At 38.6% G+C, this 22002-nt stretch overlaps 1 protein-coding gene across 1 annotated transcript in view; it reads right to left on the bottom strand.

Annotated features, from left to right (window-relative positions):
- CERKL (CERK like autophagy regulator) overlaps positions 1–22002 on the bottom strand; it is a 105124-nt gene that overhangs the window by 11998 nt on the left and 71124 nt on the right. Inside the window, exons 3-5 of the mRNA XM_031036266.2 lie at positions 15732–15863; positions 7639–7702; positions 1809–1951 (exon numbers count right to left, since the gene is read on the bottom strand). Coding sequence (XP_030892126.1) covers positions 1809–1951; positions 7639–7702; positions 15732–15863 — 339 coding nt within the window. The remainder of the gene's footprint in view (positions 1–1808; positions 1952–7638; positions 7703–15731; positions 15864–22002) is intronic.

Below are 22002 nucleotides of genomic sequence, written 5' to 3'. Positions count from 1 at the left end.
CTGTGTGCAGCTCGGAAGCTTCCTGCCTCGCTCTTGTTCCCGTTCTCTATCAAAGCCCTGATGGGGCCTTGAGTCCTCCTATTAGTACATCCCGCGCGTGACTCCCCCCTTCCTTATGGAATCCATAAGCTGGAACTCCTATACAATGACCACAATTTTGGCAACAGGCTGTATTTTCTAAGTGAAGTGCATTCAAATGGCATATTAAAAAGGTAAGCATGCCCACCTAGCTAGTTTTGCTAGCTAACTATTCACTTTATGTCAAATGCGTCCCTGTGAGGATAACCACCTTTTCACTTGTGATTCACAGCAGTTAATAAGTGACCTTGGGAGTGTGTATACTAGTGAAGAGGAAGTGACCTAAGCACATCCACTTGGCATGGAAAGAAAGGCTGAAAAGCCCCATTATAGACAGAGCCATTAAGATGACACGGAACGGTCAAAGTGGCTGGACCCTCTTTGCCAGCATCTTTTTTTTCCCAGTTGAGGTTATTTTCTTCTCTTCTGCTTAAAGATCAGCAACGGTTTTTCTCTATATGCTTTATAATTATTAGGATACATCCAAATACGTGTCTTCTTTTAAATTCTTTTTTTTTTTTTTAAAGACTTCACAGTCTAAAAGAGCATTTGTATATCTTTTGTTCTCTGTCAATAAACAATACTAAATATACTAAAATCTATACTAAATGAATGTGATTATCAAGTGGATAGAAGGTTGAATTTTGTAACCAGGTACATTATTTCCTATTTTCATAGGAAACAACCATTGTTTCTGCTTTTCTGGTAGAGAGAATATCGTGTGAGGTTTTCCAAATGAAAAGAAATAATCCCTTTCCATCACTATCGTTTGTTTAAATAATTTGGGAGGAGTGACTGGCATAGCGTAATAAACTTGTGAAAGATGTTTCCCTCTCTTCTGGAGGCCCCGGCTGCTCTAGCTGTTCTCCCAGGCTCCCAGCGCTTTCCCCTCCCTTCCCCTACTCACAAATTCTACAAAGGCTCCCAGCAGGGTGTTCCCTTGCTCTCAACCTCCCATTGTTCCCTACTGTTTATCAAACACAATTCAGACACCTCCTTGTGGAGTCCCGGAGCCACACGGTTTGGGAAAATTTTGATCGAGTCATCACCCAACAAATGGCCCATTTTCTATTTCTCCAAGCTCCTGGATTTTGCTTTGGCATTGATTATTTTTGCAATGAAGAAAATAACTCATCCTCATCAGGCCAGATCCTACCCATTTTAGGCCTAATTCAAGTGGCACTAGCTCTATCAACGTCTTCTTTACGTTCATTCACTTAATAAACGCTATGGAGCGTTCACTGTGTCATGTTCTATTCTAGCTGCTGGCAATTACAGCAGTGAGAATGAATCTTTTTGGCATTCCCAACTCCAGGTTATGTATTTATACTCTGATAATGAGAGTTCCACATTTTACCTCACATGACATTGTAAGCAGCTTGACTCAAGTGGCCCTGTTGGGAAATTTCATACCTGGTGCTGTGAGATCATTAGACCTAATAGGGGAAGGTAGAATAATAATTATCCCATTTGTGGATTGTTTAACTATGTATTAAATCCTCCACATATACCATCTAATACTACCATAACCTTATAATTACAGATTAGAAAAATGAGGCTCAAAGTAATTAAATAACTTGTCCCATTCGATAGTGGAGATGACGAGCTTGGGTCTTTCAGATTCAAAGTCTGTGCATTTAGCTCTGTGTTACACTGTCTAGGTTAGGAAGGGAAACAGAGAAATAGAGGAGGAAAGGCTCCATTTAGCAAATCCATGGCCCCCTGCTTGCCTGCAGGTATTAACCCAAGTGGAAGCTGCGCTGGGACAGGGTTGAGGGGGCTGCCTGTTTCCTTCCCGGCATTCCTCTGGGCTCTGAGAAGCAAAGCATGGGCCGCTTCACTGGCAGATCCGTCTCCACCAACACAGACGACACTAGAAAACAAGAAATTAAGAATGCAACACTTTAAAATAATTGGTCATAATTCCTGAAATCTCAACTTCAAAAGAGTAACCTTATATATTCACGTGCATGGTGGCTCACACGCACCTTCCAACATTTTAGTTTAAGTGTCAGTGAGTAAGAAGGCTCTGGCACTGCACTGGTAAAGTTTACTTTGCATATATAATACCTACACAATGACCCCATAGGCAAAATATTTTTAAGTGGGTTAAGAGACATTAGAACATTTGACCATGTTAATTACATCGGACCTGCGTTTTGCTCTGTTAATATCCAAAAGTATATTCTTCTCATTTTATGTTAACAGTTATGTGCAATTCATTTAACCAAGTGCTAATTTTCAATACAGCTCTGAAAAGACAGCTGTAAAAGTCATGTAAAATATGAAACTTTAAGAAGCTGTTTATCATTAGTATATAAATATAGTAATTGAAAACCTGAACTGTTTTTTATCTTTTGGACATCACTGCTAGAGGGCACTTTTTTAAATTATTGTTACTACCCTTTTGACCCTAGTCAGTACTGCTAATAATTTTTTTAAGACCTCATGGTAAGTAAGGGGCGCCTGGGTGGCTCAGTCGTTAAACGTCTGCCTTCGGCTCAGGTCATGGTCCCAGGGTCCTGGGATCGAGCCCCGCATCGGGCTCCCTGCTCACCGGGAAGCCTGCTTCTCCCTCTCCCACTCCTGCTGCTTGTGTTCCCTCTCTCGCTGTATCTCTCTCTGTCAAATAAAAAAAAAAAAAAAAAAAAGACCTCATGGTAAGTAGACTATAGCAGAGGAGGTGGTAGAAATTCATGAAAGTAACATATAAGATTTCAGAAATTTGTTTCATAATTATTTGTATTTAAAAGATGTAAAATAATCTTAAGTAGCAAAATCACATTAATTTACCCAAAAGGAGGAAGAGTTTGTGCTATTGAAAGCAGGTGCCATAACTCAAGGCCTCTAAGGGCCCAGCAAAAATGGAAGAGCATACTGAGTCTAAAGGAGGAACAGATTCTCAGTTCAGCCCACTCACATCATCTGAGAGGTATGCCCACATTTTTCTAGAGATTTTTCATCCTTTGATTTTTCTAGAAAAGCCATAGATTCTGATTTTTGAGTGAGTCTCCTAATTTGTCAACATTATCAACTAGCATTCAATATATTTAAAACCTTTACGTGCCAAACAAAACAGACTATGGACCATGAGCAGGAGGTTTTATTTATTTAAAGATTTATTTATTTATTTGAGAGAGAGCGTGCGCACGGGAGGAAGGGGTAAAGGAAGAGGGAGAGAGAAACTCTAGCAGACTCCATGCTCAGCACAGAGCCTGAGGTGGAGCTCGATCTCAGGACCCTGAGATCAGACCTGAGCCAAACCAAGAGTCGGACGCTCAACTGACTGCACCACCCAGGTGCCCTGGTCACCAGATTTTAAATGGTTCCTTAAGTTTAAGAAGCTCTAGATGTTGGTGAATCCAGAGACTGAGGGTTCATCAACTCCCCCACACCTCGCTCTCAGCCTTCCAGCCCCTGTCCATAGCTGAGGTTCAGCCCTATGACTGCACACAGCCTGGCAGGTCCAGGTCCACCCTAGTTATCAGAGACTCCAGGATGTGGGATATGACCCAGGTCATTTTTGGCTAGGGGTATTATTTTATGTCTGAAAGGATTCTAGGGGTTCATCATGTGGTCACTGATTCAGAAAAAAAAAGTGATTCTATCTCCTGAGGGTTGACTTTATGTCAGAAAATATGCTAGTTCTTTTCTATTAAATCCTCAGAATTCTATGAAGTAGGCATTAGCCTCATCTTTATAAAGGAAGAAACCATGGTTTGCTGTGAACCTTGTCTAATAGGATTTCAAAGATCTCAGAAATTTGCCAACATTCTATGAACTTAATTATAACTATGAGATTCATGCCCTTTCTACCTGTTGAGATGTGTGTGATCTAAAAGGAGCACATGCAGTCATCCAACAAAACATCTAACTTAGCACAGAAGAACCTGACTTTTCCATTTAGTACGGCAGCATCTGACCCCTGGGATCCTGCATCCAGTTACAGCATCTTGTACATGTTAACTCATCTCTAGAATTGACAGGGATGGCTCCTCTGTGAACATACTCTGCCTTTGAACTTTTGTCATAACACATTCTATGTTACATTTTGAAACTTTAACAAATGATAATCACAACAATAAAGTAACATTTAGTGAATAATTACTATGTACCAAGCACTGTTCTCAGCACCCTCCATGTATTAACTCATTTAATTTGGACATTTAATATGGACAATAACCATATGCAATAGATACTTTTACCTTCAATTTCAAATTAAGAAACTAAGGCATAGAAAGATTAAATAACTTTTCCAAGGTCATTACATAATAAGTAACAGAAGGAAGATTTGAAACATCATAATTCAGCCTTAGAGACTGCCCTACTACTATTCCATGTATTATAATCCTTTCCTATACGTGAAACCTAATGAAAATCACCTTATGAGAGGTTTACTGTTTCGAAAATCAGTTTACCAGTAGAATCAATGTGGAATTAAATGTGTTAAGAAAAAAATATGTGTTGATAACTACTATATCATTAAGATCACCTCCAGGAATACTACTCAACCTTGGGGATATATTTAATGCAAACATATCACAAGAGTCTGGACATTACAAGAAAAGGCAAAGCAAACACCCACCCACAACCTTCTATAATGTGTTAATTTAACCACCCTTAAGAGTTACCCTAAACATAAACCTTAGAGTAACTAATCCTTTGCATGTGGTACCTCTTATATTTTCAGAAAAAGTAAACTCCTTCTTTCCATGACCCCAAATACAATGATTCTGTCTGGAAAAGTACAACCAGAGGCTGATACCTTATTTCTCTTCATAAAAGTTCTCTTTATATAATTTTTAAATGAGCGTATCTTCATCTACAAACCAGTATCATCTTTGAGATGTTTAATAGGTTACTAGGTTTTGATTTAAACTTTTTCTTTTCTGAAAAGAGGTACTTTTTAAAAAATACCTTAGTATAGAGATATCATGGTCGATGTGATCAAATGTCAATGTTAGTCAAATAATGTCTAAATCAGTATGGGTTTAGCTCATGGTGAAATTTAAAAAAGGAGAGAAAAACTGTGTAATTCAACCAGTTCAAATAAAAACTCTGAAAAATAGGAAAACATTAGTATATTTATTACTGCATAAGAACTATAGCTTAACCACGTTCACACTTGTAAATTCAACTGTTGCTGCTTCAAGCCTACGCACCTGATAGTACTCTTTTCTTTGCCTTTACAAAACTTTCTCTCTATGCATAGTAAAAATAGGGGGCAAATAAAAAGTGACACTCCTACAAGTTTGAGCAATGGATCTCAGGGTATTTGCTAGAATACACAGGAGATGCACAACAGCAGTCTTAAGGACTGATAGATGTGTTCCTGTTAGCTTTGTCATAGTGGGTCTTCATAGAAACATATGTAACTTGTTAAAAATTCCAAAATCTTAGCAAATAACATTTCTTAAACATTATTTACCAAACCATTTTGCTTTATTAAATAGTACACACAGAATATTTCTTGGATCTTAAACACTCTGGTCTGTGTCTAAAAACCTGTAGATGATTTTCTAGCCACACCCTATCAATAGCTTCACTTGAATTAGGCAGAAATGCTTCAGCCTCAAGTTCTTGAAGGAATCCCCTCTCTCATCAAAAGACCATAGAATCTTGGGGGTAGCTTATCCCCACCTTAAATCATTTGTACCTATTTCTCAAGAAGTGCTCCAATAGCCACTCTTTGAACAAGTTCAGAAACAGAGAACTCACAAATAGAGTGCATTACATTTTCAAATGCTTCCACTTGTTAGAGAATTGTTCTTTCTTTTTAATTGAAGTATATTTGACATATAACATTCTGTGAGTGTCAGGTTAATAACAATGATTCGTTATTTATGTGCATTGCAAGTGATCTTCACAATAAGTCTAATTACCAGCCATCTTCACACAAAGTTACAAGAAAATTATTTTCTTGTGATGAGAATTTTCAGGATCTCTATTAGCAACTTTCAAATATGCAATACACTGTTGTTGACTATAATCTTCATGCTGTACATTATATCCCCCTGACTTATTTATAACTGGAAGTCTGTACCTCTTGATCTCCCTCACCCATTTCAACCATCCCCAATCCTCCTCCCCTCCAGCAACCACCAATCTGTTCTTTTATCTTGCCATTTGCAAGAACATGGAAGGACCTAAAGAGCATTACACTAAGTGAAGTAAGAGAAAGATAAATACAACGATTTCCCACGTATGTGGAATCTAAAAACAAAACAAAATTCGTGCAAAGAATTGTTCTCTTAAAGTGTCTAGAGAAACTATGTTTCCATTGTTCTCCTCATATACCTAATCCATGTAATTCTAAGTGGAGTGACTTAAAATGACCATTTTACTAAGTTTTCCCAGGTCCCAGTGGAAAAACTAGGCCCATGAAAATAAATGAGATATTAAAGGAATCTTAGAAAATAGATGATTTTCAATAGAAATTTTAAATTATTGTAAGTCCTAAATAAATCAGCATGCTGTGGAATTCAGAAACCATTAAATCACTGAACTTAAGTCATAGTGTAGTTAGGTCAAACTATGTGGTTAAAAAAATGTGGATAATAACTAAAAGATATGCATAACTTGTAGGGCCACACTGTTAAATAACAACACCTGCCATGTGAAATAAACAAGAATTAAGTATATTCAGTTAGAGAAAAAAAATTACTATCCTGCATATTTATTTATTTATTTTAAAGATTTTATTTATTTATTTGACAGAGAGAGACACAGCGAGAGAGGAAACACAAGCAGGGGGAGTGGGAGAGAGAGAAGCAGGCTTTCCACCGAGCAGGGAGCCCAATGCGGGGCTCAATCCCAGGACCCCGGGATCACGACCTGAGCCAAAGGCAGATGCTTAACGATTGAGCCACCCAGGTGCCCCTAGCATCTTTTATTTATACTGAAAATTATATATTTTAAAAGATTTATTCATTTGAGAGAGAGAGAAAGAGAATGAGTGCAAAAGCGGGGCTAAGGGGCAGAGGGAGAGGGAGAAGCAGACTCCCCGCTGAGCAGGGCACCTGACATAGGGCTGGATCCCAGGACCCTGAGATAACAACCTGAGCTGAAGGCAGATACTTAACTGACTGAGCCACCCAGGCATCCCAATATATTTTTATGTATAAAATATTTATCCGCAATCACAGCCAAATGAACCAGTGGGTATCTATTAACATTATCAACAAATTTGCAAAAGAGGATCACAATACAGTTATACCATATGACCTTCCATCAGTGCTTTTCTAGATACATGGTTAAAGCCAAGAATTAAGGACTACAGTTCCAAATATATGCACATTAGGTCAGTAAAATGTGGTCCTCTTTGATTTCCCAGTACTTATATATTTCTCCTTTTGTTTTCCTATGCCTGATCCTGAGAGGTAGAGGACCATGCCATATTGTCATCATTAATTGTTATTACATAGATATGAATGCAATAGTCTAATTACATACACCACAAATATTGAAATATTTATAAGTCCCAAATATGTGGCTAAAAACTCATGAAAACATTTCAGAACAGAAGCCATGTGACACATACAGATTGATAATATAACCTACCCATCAAATTCCTGGAGTTCACAATCCTTCAGCAGTGCCAAAGCATGCCCTTCATATTCTGTTACTATTTAAAAACAAAAAACAAAAACAAAAACAGGTGAAAGTTTTAAACAACGATCTACACTCTTTCACTTAGTTTGGCAAAATAATATCATAAACATATGGTCAGGTCATAAAACAACATTCATCCTTGAATATTTATATTTTAATCATGGGAAAGAGGATTAAGGGTTACTTTCCTGATGTGTTTTATAGCTTTATGTAAAAGAGGGTCATATATTTGTTCCAACTACGTAAGTCACGTGGGGCTATCCCACACACAGCAGTTAGATCATTTATCTTGGTGCCTGTCTGTTCAGTGTTCCCTTCCTGATATTATAAAGAAGACACATTTCCTTTAAATCAGAAGCTGAAGAGCAGCAGTATTTTGAAAATAAGGCATATTAGCTGGCATCAAATAGTCAATGTTAAATCGCTTTGGCAACCTTACATGAATAAATTAGTTGAAAGGTTAGTGTAAGATTTACATACTAGAAGAATGTGTATCTGGAACTGCTAGACTAAAAAGAGGAGCTGGATGGGAAAATAATGAAGCAAAGCCAACACCAATGATAACAGACCCAAAGCCGCGGAGGAAGGTGGCACGGACCCACCAGAGCCGGAGCCTCTGAGGAAATGAATCTGTCACTCCCTATCGCTGTCTCTACAGTCGTGACGCCCTACGCAGTACTGTAAATGCCAGTGGAGACAGGATAAACTGGCACGCTGCAGATGGCACCAAGCATCCCCACCACATTTAGCATTTTCTGGGGCAGCGCTGCCAGAAGAGACAGCCCAGCTGTATCCACCCATCAAAGATTTCTGCGGACTGACATGACATTGCAGATGGATTTTTTGTGTAAGAACGTGCATCGTTATATGCAAGATTACATTAATCTTTCATGCCTGTCTGTCCCTGGTGCCGGCATGGTTCAAGCTTTTCCTACAATGTTTTTAGATATTGTTAAGAATTATTAGTCTTGGTGTCTAAAAGAATCACTCTGTAGCCAGCAGCATTACATTGTAATTCGCCCCAGTTTATTCAAATGCTGTTAACATTCACATGAATAAAACTTCTCTATATTGAATTCTAATCAGAAGAAGGCTATGAGAAAACTAAGTATAAAATATTAATAAACTTGGAAGGTTATCATAAATGATTGTGTTGATCAATTATAACCTCAGCTAGTAGTTGCAACCCTAAGAATACAAAATAAAATGTTATATACATACACATACTGAAAATACATAATGACATTATGAAGAAATATTTATGCTGAGCATCAGTTTATCAAATCTTGCTTCTATGCTAACGCTTACTTTGGTAAACCTTTTCAAATCCAATATGAAATTAGCTTTAAATTAGGTTATGGCTAAATGCTATCTTTTTATTCAGGAAAAAATTTTAAATAATATTCAATTTCTTTGATCCTGCAGGTGGAATTTGACGATATGTTGATGCAAATTATCCAAGAAGAGTAATTTTTTAAAAAGATTTTACTTAACTTATTTGACACAGAGAGAGAGAGCTAGAGAGGGAACACAAGCGGGGGAGTGGGAGAGGGAGAAGTAGGCTCCCGGCTGAGCAGGAAGCCCGATGTGGGGCTCAATCCCAGGACCCTGGGATCATGACCTGAGCCGAAGGCAGACACTTAACGACTGAGCCACCCAGGTATCTCAAAGAAGAGTAATTTTTAAAATAACATTGGAAAAGTTAGAAAAATATAGTGACCTGGAACAAAGAGGAAAAGATGAAAGAAACTTGATCACAATATATTAGGAAAATGAACAAAAGGAATTAAGTCTTTGGCATCAGGGAGCTCATATTCTGGAGGCAGAAACTAGACACTAATTTTAAAACATGAATACAAGATATGAAGTAGCAATAAGTGATTACAAAGAAACATAACATAGGGAAAAAGGATAGAGAATAATCTGGACTACTATTCAGATATAGTAGAAGAAATTGATGTATTTAGACATAATATTATGGGCCCTGGAGTCACAAAGAGCCAGATTCAAATCATTCCATTCCAAATAAACATATGGAGTAGACTGATAAACAAATGCAGTTTCAAAAGGTTACTAGCCTTTTCTTTCACTTGCTTTCCTTTTCTGATGAGAATGACACCCTATGCCCCTTCTATTCAGGAAATTTGGAGATTCCATTCTTTGCAAGGCTTTGAACTCAGGTGTCAGTGCTGGGATTCCCCCACCCACCCTAACCTTCAATTTATGTATTACTTCCTCAAGACGACGAGATTGGGGGGAAGTAATGTCTTGAGGTTAATGCTGAATGTTGATGAGGAAACAGGCTGAAGTAAAATCAGATGAGACTTGGACTTAAAGAAACATTTCTTGGGCTGGTGATAAAATTCTACAATGGGATAAGATACTGAGATGGCATTTTCTCTCCTGTCCTATAGGTACTTCTGACTTAGCTCCAAATGGAATCTGTCATTTCCACCTTCAAATTGCCTCTCAAATATATTGTTCTTTGTGTTCCATCATCTCCTCCTTGCTACCCAAGGTCAAGACCAGTTATTTTGGTCTTTGTTGCTATAGTATCCCATCCCAAGCCAATGCCCATGGTCCAGCCACTAGTATTTTTTTAATGTGGATATTACAATGGTCTCTTCCCCAGTCTGCCTCCAACCTTTATCCTACTCTCCCCAGAATGATTTTCTCACGTATTTGATCCTATCCTTTTTCTACGTAACCTCCACTGATGAGTCTTCACTGTCACCAGAGACAAAGCTCTAACCCCCGGACATCTGAGTATTAGAAACAGGATTCACCATATACATCCACAATTATTTAAGGAATAACAAAAAGAACCTTTCACTCAGAAATCTCTCTTTAGCTGGATATGATGCATGAACAGGTACTCTCCAGATTTTTATTAAAGTGGTCAAATTGGAAAGAAATAATGCCCCAGCCTACCAGCATCTTTTGTGACTCAAATTTATCAAATTGCCTAGCTTTCTGCTGGGCAAGATCAGGAATAACAAGAGGCATTTACAGGGAGGGAAGGCTTTAAGTAGAAACAGAGAGCCAAAGAGAAAAAAATTCCAAGAGGAGATTTGGCAAAAGTGTCATAAGTTAAACTCATGACTCTAGAAGGAGGAAAAAAAAAAAGTGACAACAAACTCCACTTTATTGACAATTCCACAAGGGCCAGATAGGACGCAAAAATTATCTGGTGACTAGGCACTCCCATGAGCCCTGAGTTGGCAGAGATCAAGGCTAAATTCAGAGAAGTGTCTTTGACCATGATAATGATGGTGAGTATGATAAGGTCTAGCAGCTTTGTTAATAAAAAAAATTGACTGAAGGAGATGGAATTGCCTATCATGAACAAGAGAGATCAAGGACAGACATATTATCTGTTTCAAATATTTTAATGACTCTTATACACAAGATGGGACACATTTATTTTGTATTACTACAAAAGAGAACATTGACTCTAAAAATTACAAGGAGGCAAAAGTCAACTTACAAGTTCTGCCTGCAGTTCATGCCTTGCACAAAGGCATTTGGCCAAAGGGGCAGATATGTTTGCAATCTAGCCAGTATACCTACCTTGACATGCTGGTGGCCTTGGGCAGAATCAGCCCAGAAAGAAGGGCACCTTTATATGTTAGCACAAAAAAGGCGCCTTTTCTAATACGCACAAGGCATAGTGACCCTAAGCTCAAGAATGACTAGCAGTATTATCCAGTAATGGCAGACACTGACATAGGGTACCCAAGCAAAGGCTGAGAGTTCATCCATGAGTAGGGCCACACCTACACTCCACCACAGTGGGGAAATTAAGCTCAATGCCCTCTAAAGTTATTTCCAGATTGATTTCTCTGTTGCCTTTTTTCACTTTATTATTCTATGAATTATCCTATGAATCTACGATCTCTCAAACACTCTCATACCTTTAACAATGTAATTCCTAAAGTCTGCTCTTTATGGGGAGAAATATAAAGAAATGGTATCAAAGGCCAGCTTGGGCTTACCATTCATGCTCTTTTTCGATTCATATGCCAACAAGTTATTAGAAAAAAATAATTCCGTTCTAAGTTCTTCCAGAAGTTTTTCTGATACCATTATTAAATAAGATACTGCGCTGGTGATGGTCGCAGAACTGGGAAGTAACTTCAGCTCAAGTATTTCAAAAGACGCTGATCTATATTCAGAAGTAGTTAGGGTTTCAGCAGTAACCAAAAGGAAAAGTATATTTTTATTAATGTGGTGATTCTTTTTTTTTTTTTAAGCTGGAAGTTTATACCTTCTGACACCCTACACTCATTTCTCCCATTCCCCACCTCCCACCTCTGGCAACCAATAATCTGTTCTCTATACCTGTGTTCAGTTGTTTTTTTTTTTTTTATGATTCCACATATAAGTGAGATCAGATGGTAATTTATCTTTCTCTGACATATTTCACTTAGCAAAATGCCCTCAAGGTCCATTCATGTTGTTACAAACGTCAAGAGTTCCTTCTTTTTAATGACCAGATAATATTCCACTGTGTGTGTGTCTACACACACACACACACACACACATATACACACCACATTTTCTTTTCCATTCATCCACTGATGGACACTTAGGTTGCTTCCATGTCTTGGCTATTGTAAATAGTGCTGCAATGAACATGGGAGTGCAGCTATCTTTTTGACTTAATGTTTTTTTTCTCCTTTGGATAAATACCCAGAGTGGAATTGCTGGATCACATGGTATTTTTAAATATTTGAGGAACCTCCATACTTTTTCCACAGTGGCTGCACCAACTTACTTCCCACCAACAGTGCACAAGGGTTCCCTTCTCTCCACATCCTCACCAACACTTGTCTTTTTGATAATAGCCATTCCAACAGATATGAGGTAATGTATTTCACTATGGTTTTGATTGGCATTTCCCTGATGATTAGTGATGTTGAGCACCTTTGCATGCACCAGGTTGGCTATCTGTATATCTTCTTTGGGAAAATGGCTTTTCAGATCCTCTACCCATTTTTTAGTCCAACTATTAATTTTGCTATTCACTTTTAAAAGAAACTTATGGAAAAAATCCTTTAAAATGTACATATCTAGCTAGAATTATTCAAATCCTGCCTCATTTATCTAAGCACTATCTCCTAGTGAATTTATCATCATGTAGAATTTATTATGTAATTTATATTCCATTTAGACTCAGCAATGCATACAAGATATGTTAAAATAATGGTCACACTGGACATGCAGAAAATATGTACCTTTCTGTTTTACTCTTTCATATATTTTTTCTTTCAAGGTGTGAATTGAATCTATTACATAATTTATGAAACAGACAGGCACAGCATTATGACCATCTTTCTACGGCACTTCATGATATACAAGGTAGTTTCAAACTACAAAACTACACTGTGGAAGTGTAAGGAAGATTCTAAAGCTTTTCAAGTATCCCAGTGTTTGTTCAGTCCTTCGCACAAAATAGCAAACTTTTAAAATATATTTAACTAATATACATACTAAAATGGTTTTATACGCAAAAGATGCAGTTTTATAATTTTGCCTGTAGGAGGAGTGTTAGGCAGATAATAATTAGCCATTCTGCACAAATATATAAGAAAATTCTAAATTTGTTTTATGAAATGTTCTAATTTTTTGTTAAACTAAATATAATATTCAATAATATTTACAAATTTAGCGGGGGGAAAGGAGTCCTAGGACATAAAACTCTTCAATACAAAAAAAGCAAGCACATTCTTATCAGTTCCTCTGCCTTCCATCAGGTTTCTTCATGCACCAGTCTTTCTTCTAAGCTCTGTCTCTTCCTTCCTAATCCCTATTCCCTTGGCAGAATCATCTCTGCCAAAACAGATGACAAAGCTATGATAAAAAAAATTGACACCAACTTTGGATCAATACATGATGAGTAAACTACTGAGTGCAGCATAAACATCAATCTGGAAACTGGATTTAGACTTCCTCTAGTGTACATAGTTGGGAGCCTTCCCAGAAGCCACTTTGGCCTTTTTTATTTTCTCCCTAATAGAACCCAGATTCAGTTCAGGTATTTTCAGCCTTCAGGAAAAGGGGGTCCTAATTCCAGCCTATGGGAAGGGTCTTGAGAGAGTGATTGCTCCAGATTGGGCACACATTATAAGACAGTCAAACTGACAGGAGAAAATTTTAATCCTTGCTCAGTATTAAAACATGTTGGATCTCCCACATACACACACCTCTCCCTATCCCACTTAATCTGAGTGAAGAAAGATCTAATCCACTGGCAACAATTTTATGATGATGGAAAGGATCAAATTTAAGATGAAGTCAAAACTAAGGAAGTCAAAGCAAATTAAAGAATTCCAAAGATATTATGGGTTACACACACACACATACACACCCCACTTGTATGTGCTTGCAAGCTTGCCTTCCTTCCCTCACTATTCTTCTGCTTATGCACAGAAAACCACGTTTGCCTCTGACTCTCCAAAACAGTCTAGTTCAAATACTTTTGAGTCCTCTGATCAAAATATCACCCTCTGAGACACGAGAGTTCTTGTATATATATCCCAATTACATTTATTTGAATCCCCAATAAACTAAAATCCACACAAGAGCAGGTAGTATAACTTATTCATCTTGCATTCTGCATAGTGCTCAACATGAAGCATTCTACAAGCGTTTCCTGACCTGAAAGATATATAGTAGTATCTACACAAAACTGTCCTGGATATTAAATCAATGAAACAAAATAATGTTATTAAGTTTTCCAATAAGTTTATTCAACTTTTAATGGTCTCATCCTAATAAGAACTTCAAACTTTTTTCCCCCACCAATCTTTGAAAATCTTCAGAGGGGAGGAATGATAGATATGAATTGTTTCTTTTCCTTTCAAATTACCTCTAAGTAAGCCAAAAGCCACAAAGGTACAAGATTAACTTCTCACTACAATTTTATTTTAGTCAGAAATTCCTCCTGAATTTTTCACGGTAGTTTCTCTTGAACCTCCATTGTAATAGATGCATTTTGGGGTGGCTGACCTTTTTGTTAAGAAAAAAATTTTAGGGGTGCTTGGGTGGCTCAGGAGGTTAAGGCTCTGCCTTCAGCTCAGGCTTATTATGCAATAGTCTTCATCATTTAAATTTATTACAAATTTGCACTGTGTTAGTGAGCTACATAGGAATAAAATCAGACAAACTGGGGTTGTGATTTTTGATAGCATCAACCCTCCTTCTCAGTCCACCCCCCATGGGAAAAATCAGTGTCAAAGGAAACAAAGGAATTTGGTCACCAAATCCAAAAAACTGAAAAGAATTTTGCTAATCTTTCTATTAACTTCAGCAATGGCAAATTTCTATTTTCCTCAGCACAAACGTAAGCACCTTTCTTATTTAAGACATTGAATTTAAGCTACTGGCTTCTCTGAATTCATCTAAACCAACAGTTACGTGCTTAGTTTTGACCTAACCAGCAGGGGTCAGAGTCAGAACAAAAACCACCTAATGAAGGATTTCCATGGAAAGACATCAAACATTTAAGTGAGCAAAAATTAATTGCTTGCCAAACTGCAGAAATAATGTGTAAATAGCCAACATCTCAATGAAGATATCAAAAAATGTACAGCTCCCTTTGAAATGATTCCTAATAATTTTTAAAGTCTGAAAAAAGGTCTAAAGAAAATACTGACATTCTAATAAAAATAACACAATGAAGAAAAAAACTTAAGTGATAATCCTGGAGTTGGCTATAGTAGATTATGGAAGCACATAAAAAAGCTTTAGAGATTACAGGTAGTTTCCTCAATGTGGCTTAAGAACAAATACAGATTGTTTTGTTTCCTTAAGTATGATTTTTTTTAAAAAAGATTTTATTTATTTATTTGACAGAGAGAGAGATAGCGAGAGCAGGAACACAAGCAGGGGGAGTGGGAGAGGGAGAAGCAGGCTTCCCGCGGAGCAGGACCCTGGGATCATGACCTGAGCCAAAGGCAGAGGCTTAATGACTGAGCCACCCAGGTGCCCCTTGAAGTATGATTTTTTAATGGCAAAATTATATCCTGAAAATGACTTACTTGTAACATCAGTCTTTATTCCTGCAATCCTCAACAGTGGTTCAACCTTCTCATAATAGACCTGGGTAGCTTCTTTTTTGTGGCTTTGGGGGTTGAGAATTACTTTTAATGACTTTGGTCTATTTGAAAAACCTAAGAGGAAAACAAAGACAAAGTTATACAATCTTCATCAGCAATTTTTTCCTTCCCTTTAAAACCATACACTAAGTCCAGTTAGAATGTTACATATCTATTTAAATAGTATTTGCTGTTTTTATTTAAAATTCTTATAAGAGTATTCCCAAACATGGCAGTATTTTAAAACATTTACATTTTCCTAGCAGTTAAATAGGTATATCTCTCTTAAATCACGACTTATAACAAAGCATTTCATTTATGAAGGAAAATGTGGATGAAAGCAACTTTGTGAATATTATTAGGCAATGTTCATGTATATTTACCAAACCATAGATAATATATCAACTGTTCCATTAGCATTTATTTATGGGGGGGAAAAAAGCAATAAGCTGCAAAGAACATAAAGGTTTATTGCCTCTCCTAAGATAAATATGCTCATTATTAGAATTGGGCTCTCCAGTGACCCCAGGGCTACCCAGGCCTGACCTGTGGATGAGCCCAGGGTGGAGCAGAGTACATAGGGCTGGGTCAGGGCCAGCACCCAGAGCAATGCGTGCTGGGAGCTAAAAAGAGGGTTAGGTTGAAGTTCAAGCCTGAAAAAGGGGCCAGGGGAGAAAGGACTCTTCCCTGGGGAACTGGGAAAGAAAGCCTCTCAGCGGGGATTCGATGAGAGTGCTGCCTCACAGTTGGGGCTGTGATTTGATACTATAATTTTCTGGGCTTGCAAGATGCTTATCACTTAGAACCCAGTTGGAGCAGGTGCAAAGCAAATTTTCTGTTATGAAGGTGTAAGAGGGACAGAGGAGCGAAAAGAACGCTAACGACCATTTCTTTCAAGGTAAGCTGCTGTCATAGGGCCATGTTTCAAGGTTAAAAAAATAGTTACTAGCATCTGCTTTTAATAAAACCATTCCTAAAGCCAAATGGAAAAAAATCCATTCTACCAACGTCGGGTTTTGTGCCTCAAGCAGAGACAATATTTCATTTCTCATCATATTTGATAGAATACCATCCTCCAAGAGCACAGTTTTGAATCCAGGGAGAGTGCTGGATGAGGAAAAGATAGGACCATGCGGAATGGCCTAGAGCCTCTGTCCTTGTCCCTCTGCTTGTTATTTTGCTTGTTATTAGGCCTCTGGCAGTCTCCTTATCACCCAGTCTTAAAAATCTCAACACCTTGCTCAGTTCCTTTTGTCCTTCCAATTCCTCCATTCAAACAAGTGCCCAGATTCATGAGATGGTAACTCTGTTTCCATGCCTTCCATTCTGTCCTTCCTGGCGGTCCCGCTCCAGCTCCTCCCAGGCCCCTGCACCACATCTCGGCATCTCTCTGTTCACGTTCCCTGACCTCCGCATCACACCTCCATCAGGCCTGCACCATCCAAGAGTGGCCAGGGCTCCCCACTGCCTGTGGCCGAGCCTGAACCCCTTAAAATGACACTCAGAGCCCTTCCCCAACCAACTCCAACCTATCCTCCCTTCTTCCTCTCTCACGTATATTCCACAAACATTTATTGAGCATTTGTGCTGAGTACCGGAGCAAAGCGATTAACACGTGGCTTGTGTTTTAAAGGAGGAAGATGAATCCAACACATAGAAACAGCACAAAATAGACTTGGTAACGGAGAGGCACCAATCACCTTAGGAGTATATGAAAAGAGGCTGGTTAATTCTCACTAGGGATCAGGAAAAGGGAGTATTTGAGCAGGGCTTTCGGCTCCTGTGGTTTTCACTACTTAGAATTCCCTCCTTCCTCACACCTCCTCTTACTCCCCACCCCCCTTAGCCAGTCGGCAGGAGCAGGGCAGGAGAGGAAATTCTAAGCAGAGACTAGCAGGAAGCTCAGTCAGTGCAGAGGTTTTTCTGTTGCATTTCTGCTTCCCCATCATGCTCTGGAACTACTGAATAACCTGCCAAATACCGGATATGCCAGGCTCTCCTTCTCAGGCAGTTTTGTTTTTGTTTTGTTTTTGTTTTTAATATTTTATTTATTTGAGAGAGAAAGAGACAGAGATAGCAACAGAGATAGCGAGAGAGAGCACGAGCAGGGAGGAGAGGGAGAAGCAGGCTCCCCTCAGAGCAGGGAGCCCGATGTGGGGCTCGATCCCAGGACCCTGGGATCATGACCTGAGCCGAAGGCAGATGCTTCACCGGCAGAGCCACCCAGGCGCCCCTCAGACAGTTTTTCTTTCTACTCCACCTTACCACCATTTCTGTGAAAATTCCGTTTTTGTTTTTGTTTTTGTTTTTAATGAAGTAGGCCCTGTGCCCAACATGGGGCTTGAACTCACAACCCTAAGATCAAGAGTCAGCATGCTCTAGGGACTGAGCCAGTCAGGTGCCCCAAATTCTGCCACTTTTTTTAAAGCTCACTTCAACACCACTTCCTCACTAAAGACTTCCCTAATCACCAACATAATTCACCTCTCTGGCTTCTCATTCCCACTTTATTCTGTGTGCCTCTATTAACTATTTTTATATCATTTATATTATTAAAAAAAACCTGATGAAAGACCCAATATCTTGGAACTCTTACTGCCAAACCGGGGACAATATGAAATGGAGTAAAGACTGTATCATACTAAGGGGGAGAAGGAAAAACTCTGTCTTATGGTAGAATGACAACTAATAAATATGGAAGAAACGACAGAGTTAGAAAATCACTCTTTTCACCCATTAATAGTGCATGCAGGCAAGAATCAGCAGTGGATGGTAAAACCATCAGTGACAGTCAGTTAGGGAACAAAATACTTCCTTATTCTTAAACTCTGTCTCTCTTTGTTGTTCTCATTACAAAGGGTACAAGGGATGTTTACAATGGGAAATCTCGCAGACACTGCCTTAGTCAAACGATCAGAGTTGACCATCGCCTTAATGTACAAATGGACACATACGCCTCAAGATAACCTTGTGACGCGTGATACACAGCACCGAGAACACAGCCCTTCTGTGTAACCTGCCCAAGGTGCCTAGTGTGGATCAAACAATGATGAAACACTCCAATGGACCCTAGTTGAGGGGGTATTCGCAAAATAAAAACTGCCATGCTGTCAAAGAAAGTTGAGGACCTAGTCTTGATTAAAGGAGGCTAAAGAGGACAACTGATGTGATGTATGATTCTGGGTCAGGTAAAAAACTGCCATAAAGGACAGGACTACTATCCTTTAACCAGGAAGGACTAAGCAGATAAATCTAGGGCTCACTTTCATTAAAACACAACAAAGACAAGAAACTTGTTCTAAACTTCAGAGGCCAAGACTCAGATTAAATATCCAAATTAAGTTTACCTTACCTGGCATATTTATTGAAAGACCCTGCTTCATTTCTTAGTCAGAGGCAGTCCCAGCGTGGAAAGTGTCTAGGTAGCAAATGGTAGTCCTCAAATGTTATCATGAAAACCAACTTATTTGCCCCTCTTCCTATATCATGACTGTCAGGTAATAAAAATTTTTGTAAATAAGAAACAGTCATTTGGGGCTTATGAGGATAAGCACGTTGTCGTTGAAGGCTTATAGCCTTTAAATATACATGTATATATGTATTAAATATACATATAAAGGCTTATAGCCTTTAAATATACATGTATGCTACATGTCCCATTCAACCTTTGTGACACAATCCCCTTAGTCAGGAAAGAGCTAAAAGTATTCAAGATTTTCTAAAAAGATTTAAGCAAATTAATTTTATTCTTAAGCCTCAGTTACAACAATGGCAATAGAAACTAAATAAATTAATCAGAATGTTCCATTCCTTAGACATCCTGATAAATTGAGCTCTTTTAAAACATAAATCAACAAAGCCAATTTTTCACCAGAGCATGTATTCATTTTCTCATTTATCTTTTCCTTTTGCGTGCTCTTAATTTGATGATTATGAAGCTAGAGTCTAAGTATAAAAAAATTAGATAGCAATCTGATACCTATTTAGAGATCAGAAGGGGGGATTTCTATTGAATAAAGCAAGATTTTTTTTAAGATGTTCATCACTGGGTAGAATAAAGAGATATAATTAGTAAGTCTCCAACCTCTCTTCTCTTAGGCTCCCTCCTCAAGCCTCTCTACTTTATTCAGCCCCTTGTACATACCATGCTCCCTCTACCAACTCTGCTCTGTCCGCCCACCTACACTTGCTGCCACCACAGCCACTTCGTCCAATTAACCTTTATTCTTTGTTTTGATCTCACCTCAGTCATTGCTTCCTCGGGAAAATTTCTATGGGCTCCTTGGCTTTGTGACCTTAGCTAGGTCATTGCCCCCTAATCATTTGTTCCTACAGGTCCATACACATTCCAATCTTGATTCTTACACTATTACAATTTTATATCTATTTATTATTTATATTCATATATTAGACTTGAAACTCTGAGGTTTTTCTCCATATTCTATCTTCTTAGTGTAGGACATATAATAGATGATCAAACATATGATTAATGAATAAAAGGGTAGTGTTAGCCTTCAGCCATATAGACAGTAATGGCATCCATTCATTTATTCACAAATAACTGCATGCATACTATTTGCCAGACAGGGTTCTAGAAGCTGAGGCTCTATCAGTGAACAAGCAAGCTTCTGCCTTCATGAAACTTCCATTTTAATGGTAGGGGACAGAATTACTAAGAGAATTCAGAGTATGTTAAGTGGTAATAAGTTCTAAAGGTAAAATGAAACCTCATAGTGGGAGAGGAGGAACACAAAGGTAGAAAATATGACTTCCTGGACAAGGAAAATCAGATCACTCACAGGCATTTAGAAGGACTTTGGCTTTTGTTCTGAGTGAGAGGAGAAGCATGGTGATTTTTGAGCAGCACAGCAACATAACCCTGGATGTTAAATGGATCACTCAAGCCTGTGTGTGGAAAGCAGATGCTGGAGGTACAAGAACAAAGTAAGAACAGTTGCAATATTCCAGGCGGTAAATGACTGTGGTTGGATTAAGTAAAGTGGAGATTATAAGAAAAGCTAGATTCCAGATATATTTTGAAGGTAGAGCTGACAAGATCTGTCTACTCTTTAGATATGTTATATGAAAGAGAATAGCCAAAGAGTAGTCAAATTATGGCTGGATAAGGGGAAAGTGACAACACAAGAAGGGTTAAGAACTAGTGAAAAGTGAAAAAGTGGTAGAATCAATTAATTGAGGTCTCCGGGTGGGGGGTGAAAAATTTTAGGAGTTGAGAGTAGATCGATTAAGTTAGAAAGACAGAAGCCAAGAGCCACATGAAGAGTAGGATGCTTCAAAATGAGATTGAGTTATTGGTTATAACAATAATAAAACCTGATGAATGTTATATTCATTAGAATCATCTGAAGGGCTTCTAAAAACACAGATTTCTGGGTCCCAGATCCAGGAGTTTTGGACTCAGTAATCTAGGGTCTGAAAATATATTTATAACAAGTTTTCAGGTGATGCTGCTGATGTTGGTCCAGAGATCATACTTCGAGAACCACTTCCCTAAAAGTAGGATTATGAGGGGTGAATGAAGTGTAGGATCAAGATCTTTGAGGGAGAAGCAGCTAAAAATGGAAAGAACATGCACAAAAGCACACAGAATTATGGCCGCAGCAGTGGTTGTAGAGAAAGACCGTGAGACAGAAACTAATATCTTCAAGGAGTAAGAAGAATGAACCAGTAGTCTGCACAGGACGACAACAAGTAGCACTAAGCTAGTGGTGTCTAATGGACTGAGCTTCAAAAATGAGGACTTTTTAAAAGAGGAAAGAAAATGGTCTCAAAATAGCAGTGAGAAGAAAGAAACATATCAAGACATTGACAACACCTCCAGGACCAGTGGTCTGAAATGTAGGACAGAGAAAACAGCCACGACAGGAGGGCTGTAGGGGAAGCTATAAACTCCTGGGAGAGCTGGGTCTCTCTACTAAAGCAGGAAGGCAAGGGAAATTTGGGGGAAGTAGTTGAAAATGTAGGAGATTTTGCTAATGATGGACTATTCATTCCACAGGGCAAACTAAAATAGTGTCTGGAGTTAAGAACAGTGGGGGGGCGCCTGGGTGGCTCAGTTGGTTAGGCGACTGCCTTCGGCTCAGGTCATGATCCTGGAGTCCCGGGATCGAGTCCCGCATCGGGCTCCCTGCTCAGCGGGGGGTCTGCTTCTCCCTCTGACCCTCCCCCCTCTTATGTGCTCTCTCTCATTCTC

This window comes from Leptonychotes weddellii, chromosome 3 (genome assembly GCF_054177405.1).
Source record: "Leptonychotes weddellii isolate Sample4059 chromosome 3, ASM5417740v2, whole genome shotgun sequence".
Lineage (NCBI taxonomy): Eukaryota > Metazoa > Chordata > Mammalia > Carnivora > Phocidae > Leptonychotes > Leptonychotes weddellii.
Note: the sequence above shows the minus strand (reverse complement) of the source record. Positions and strands in the feature narration are given on the sequence as shown.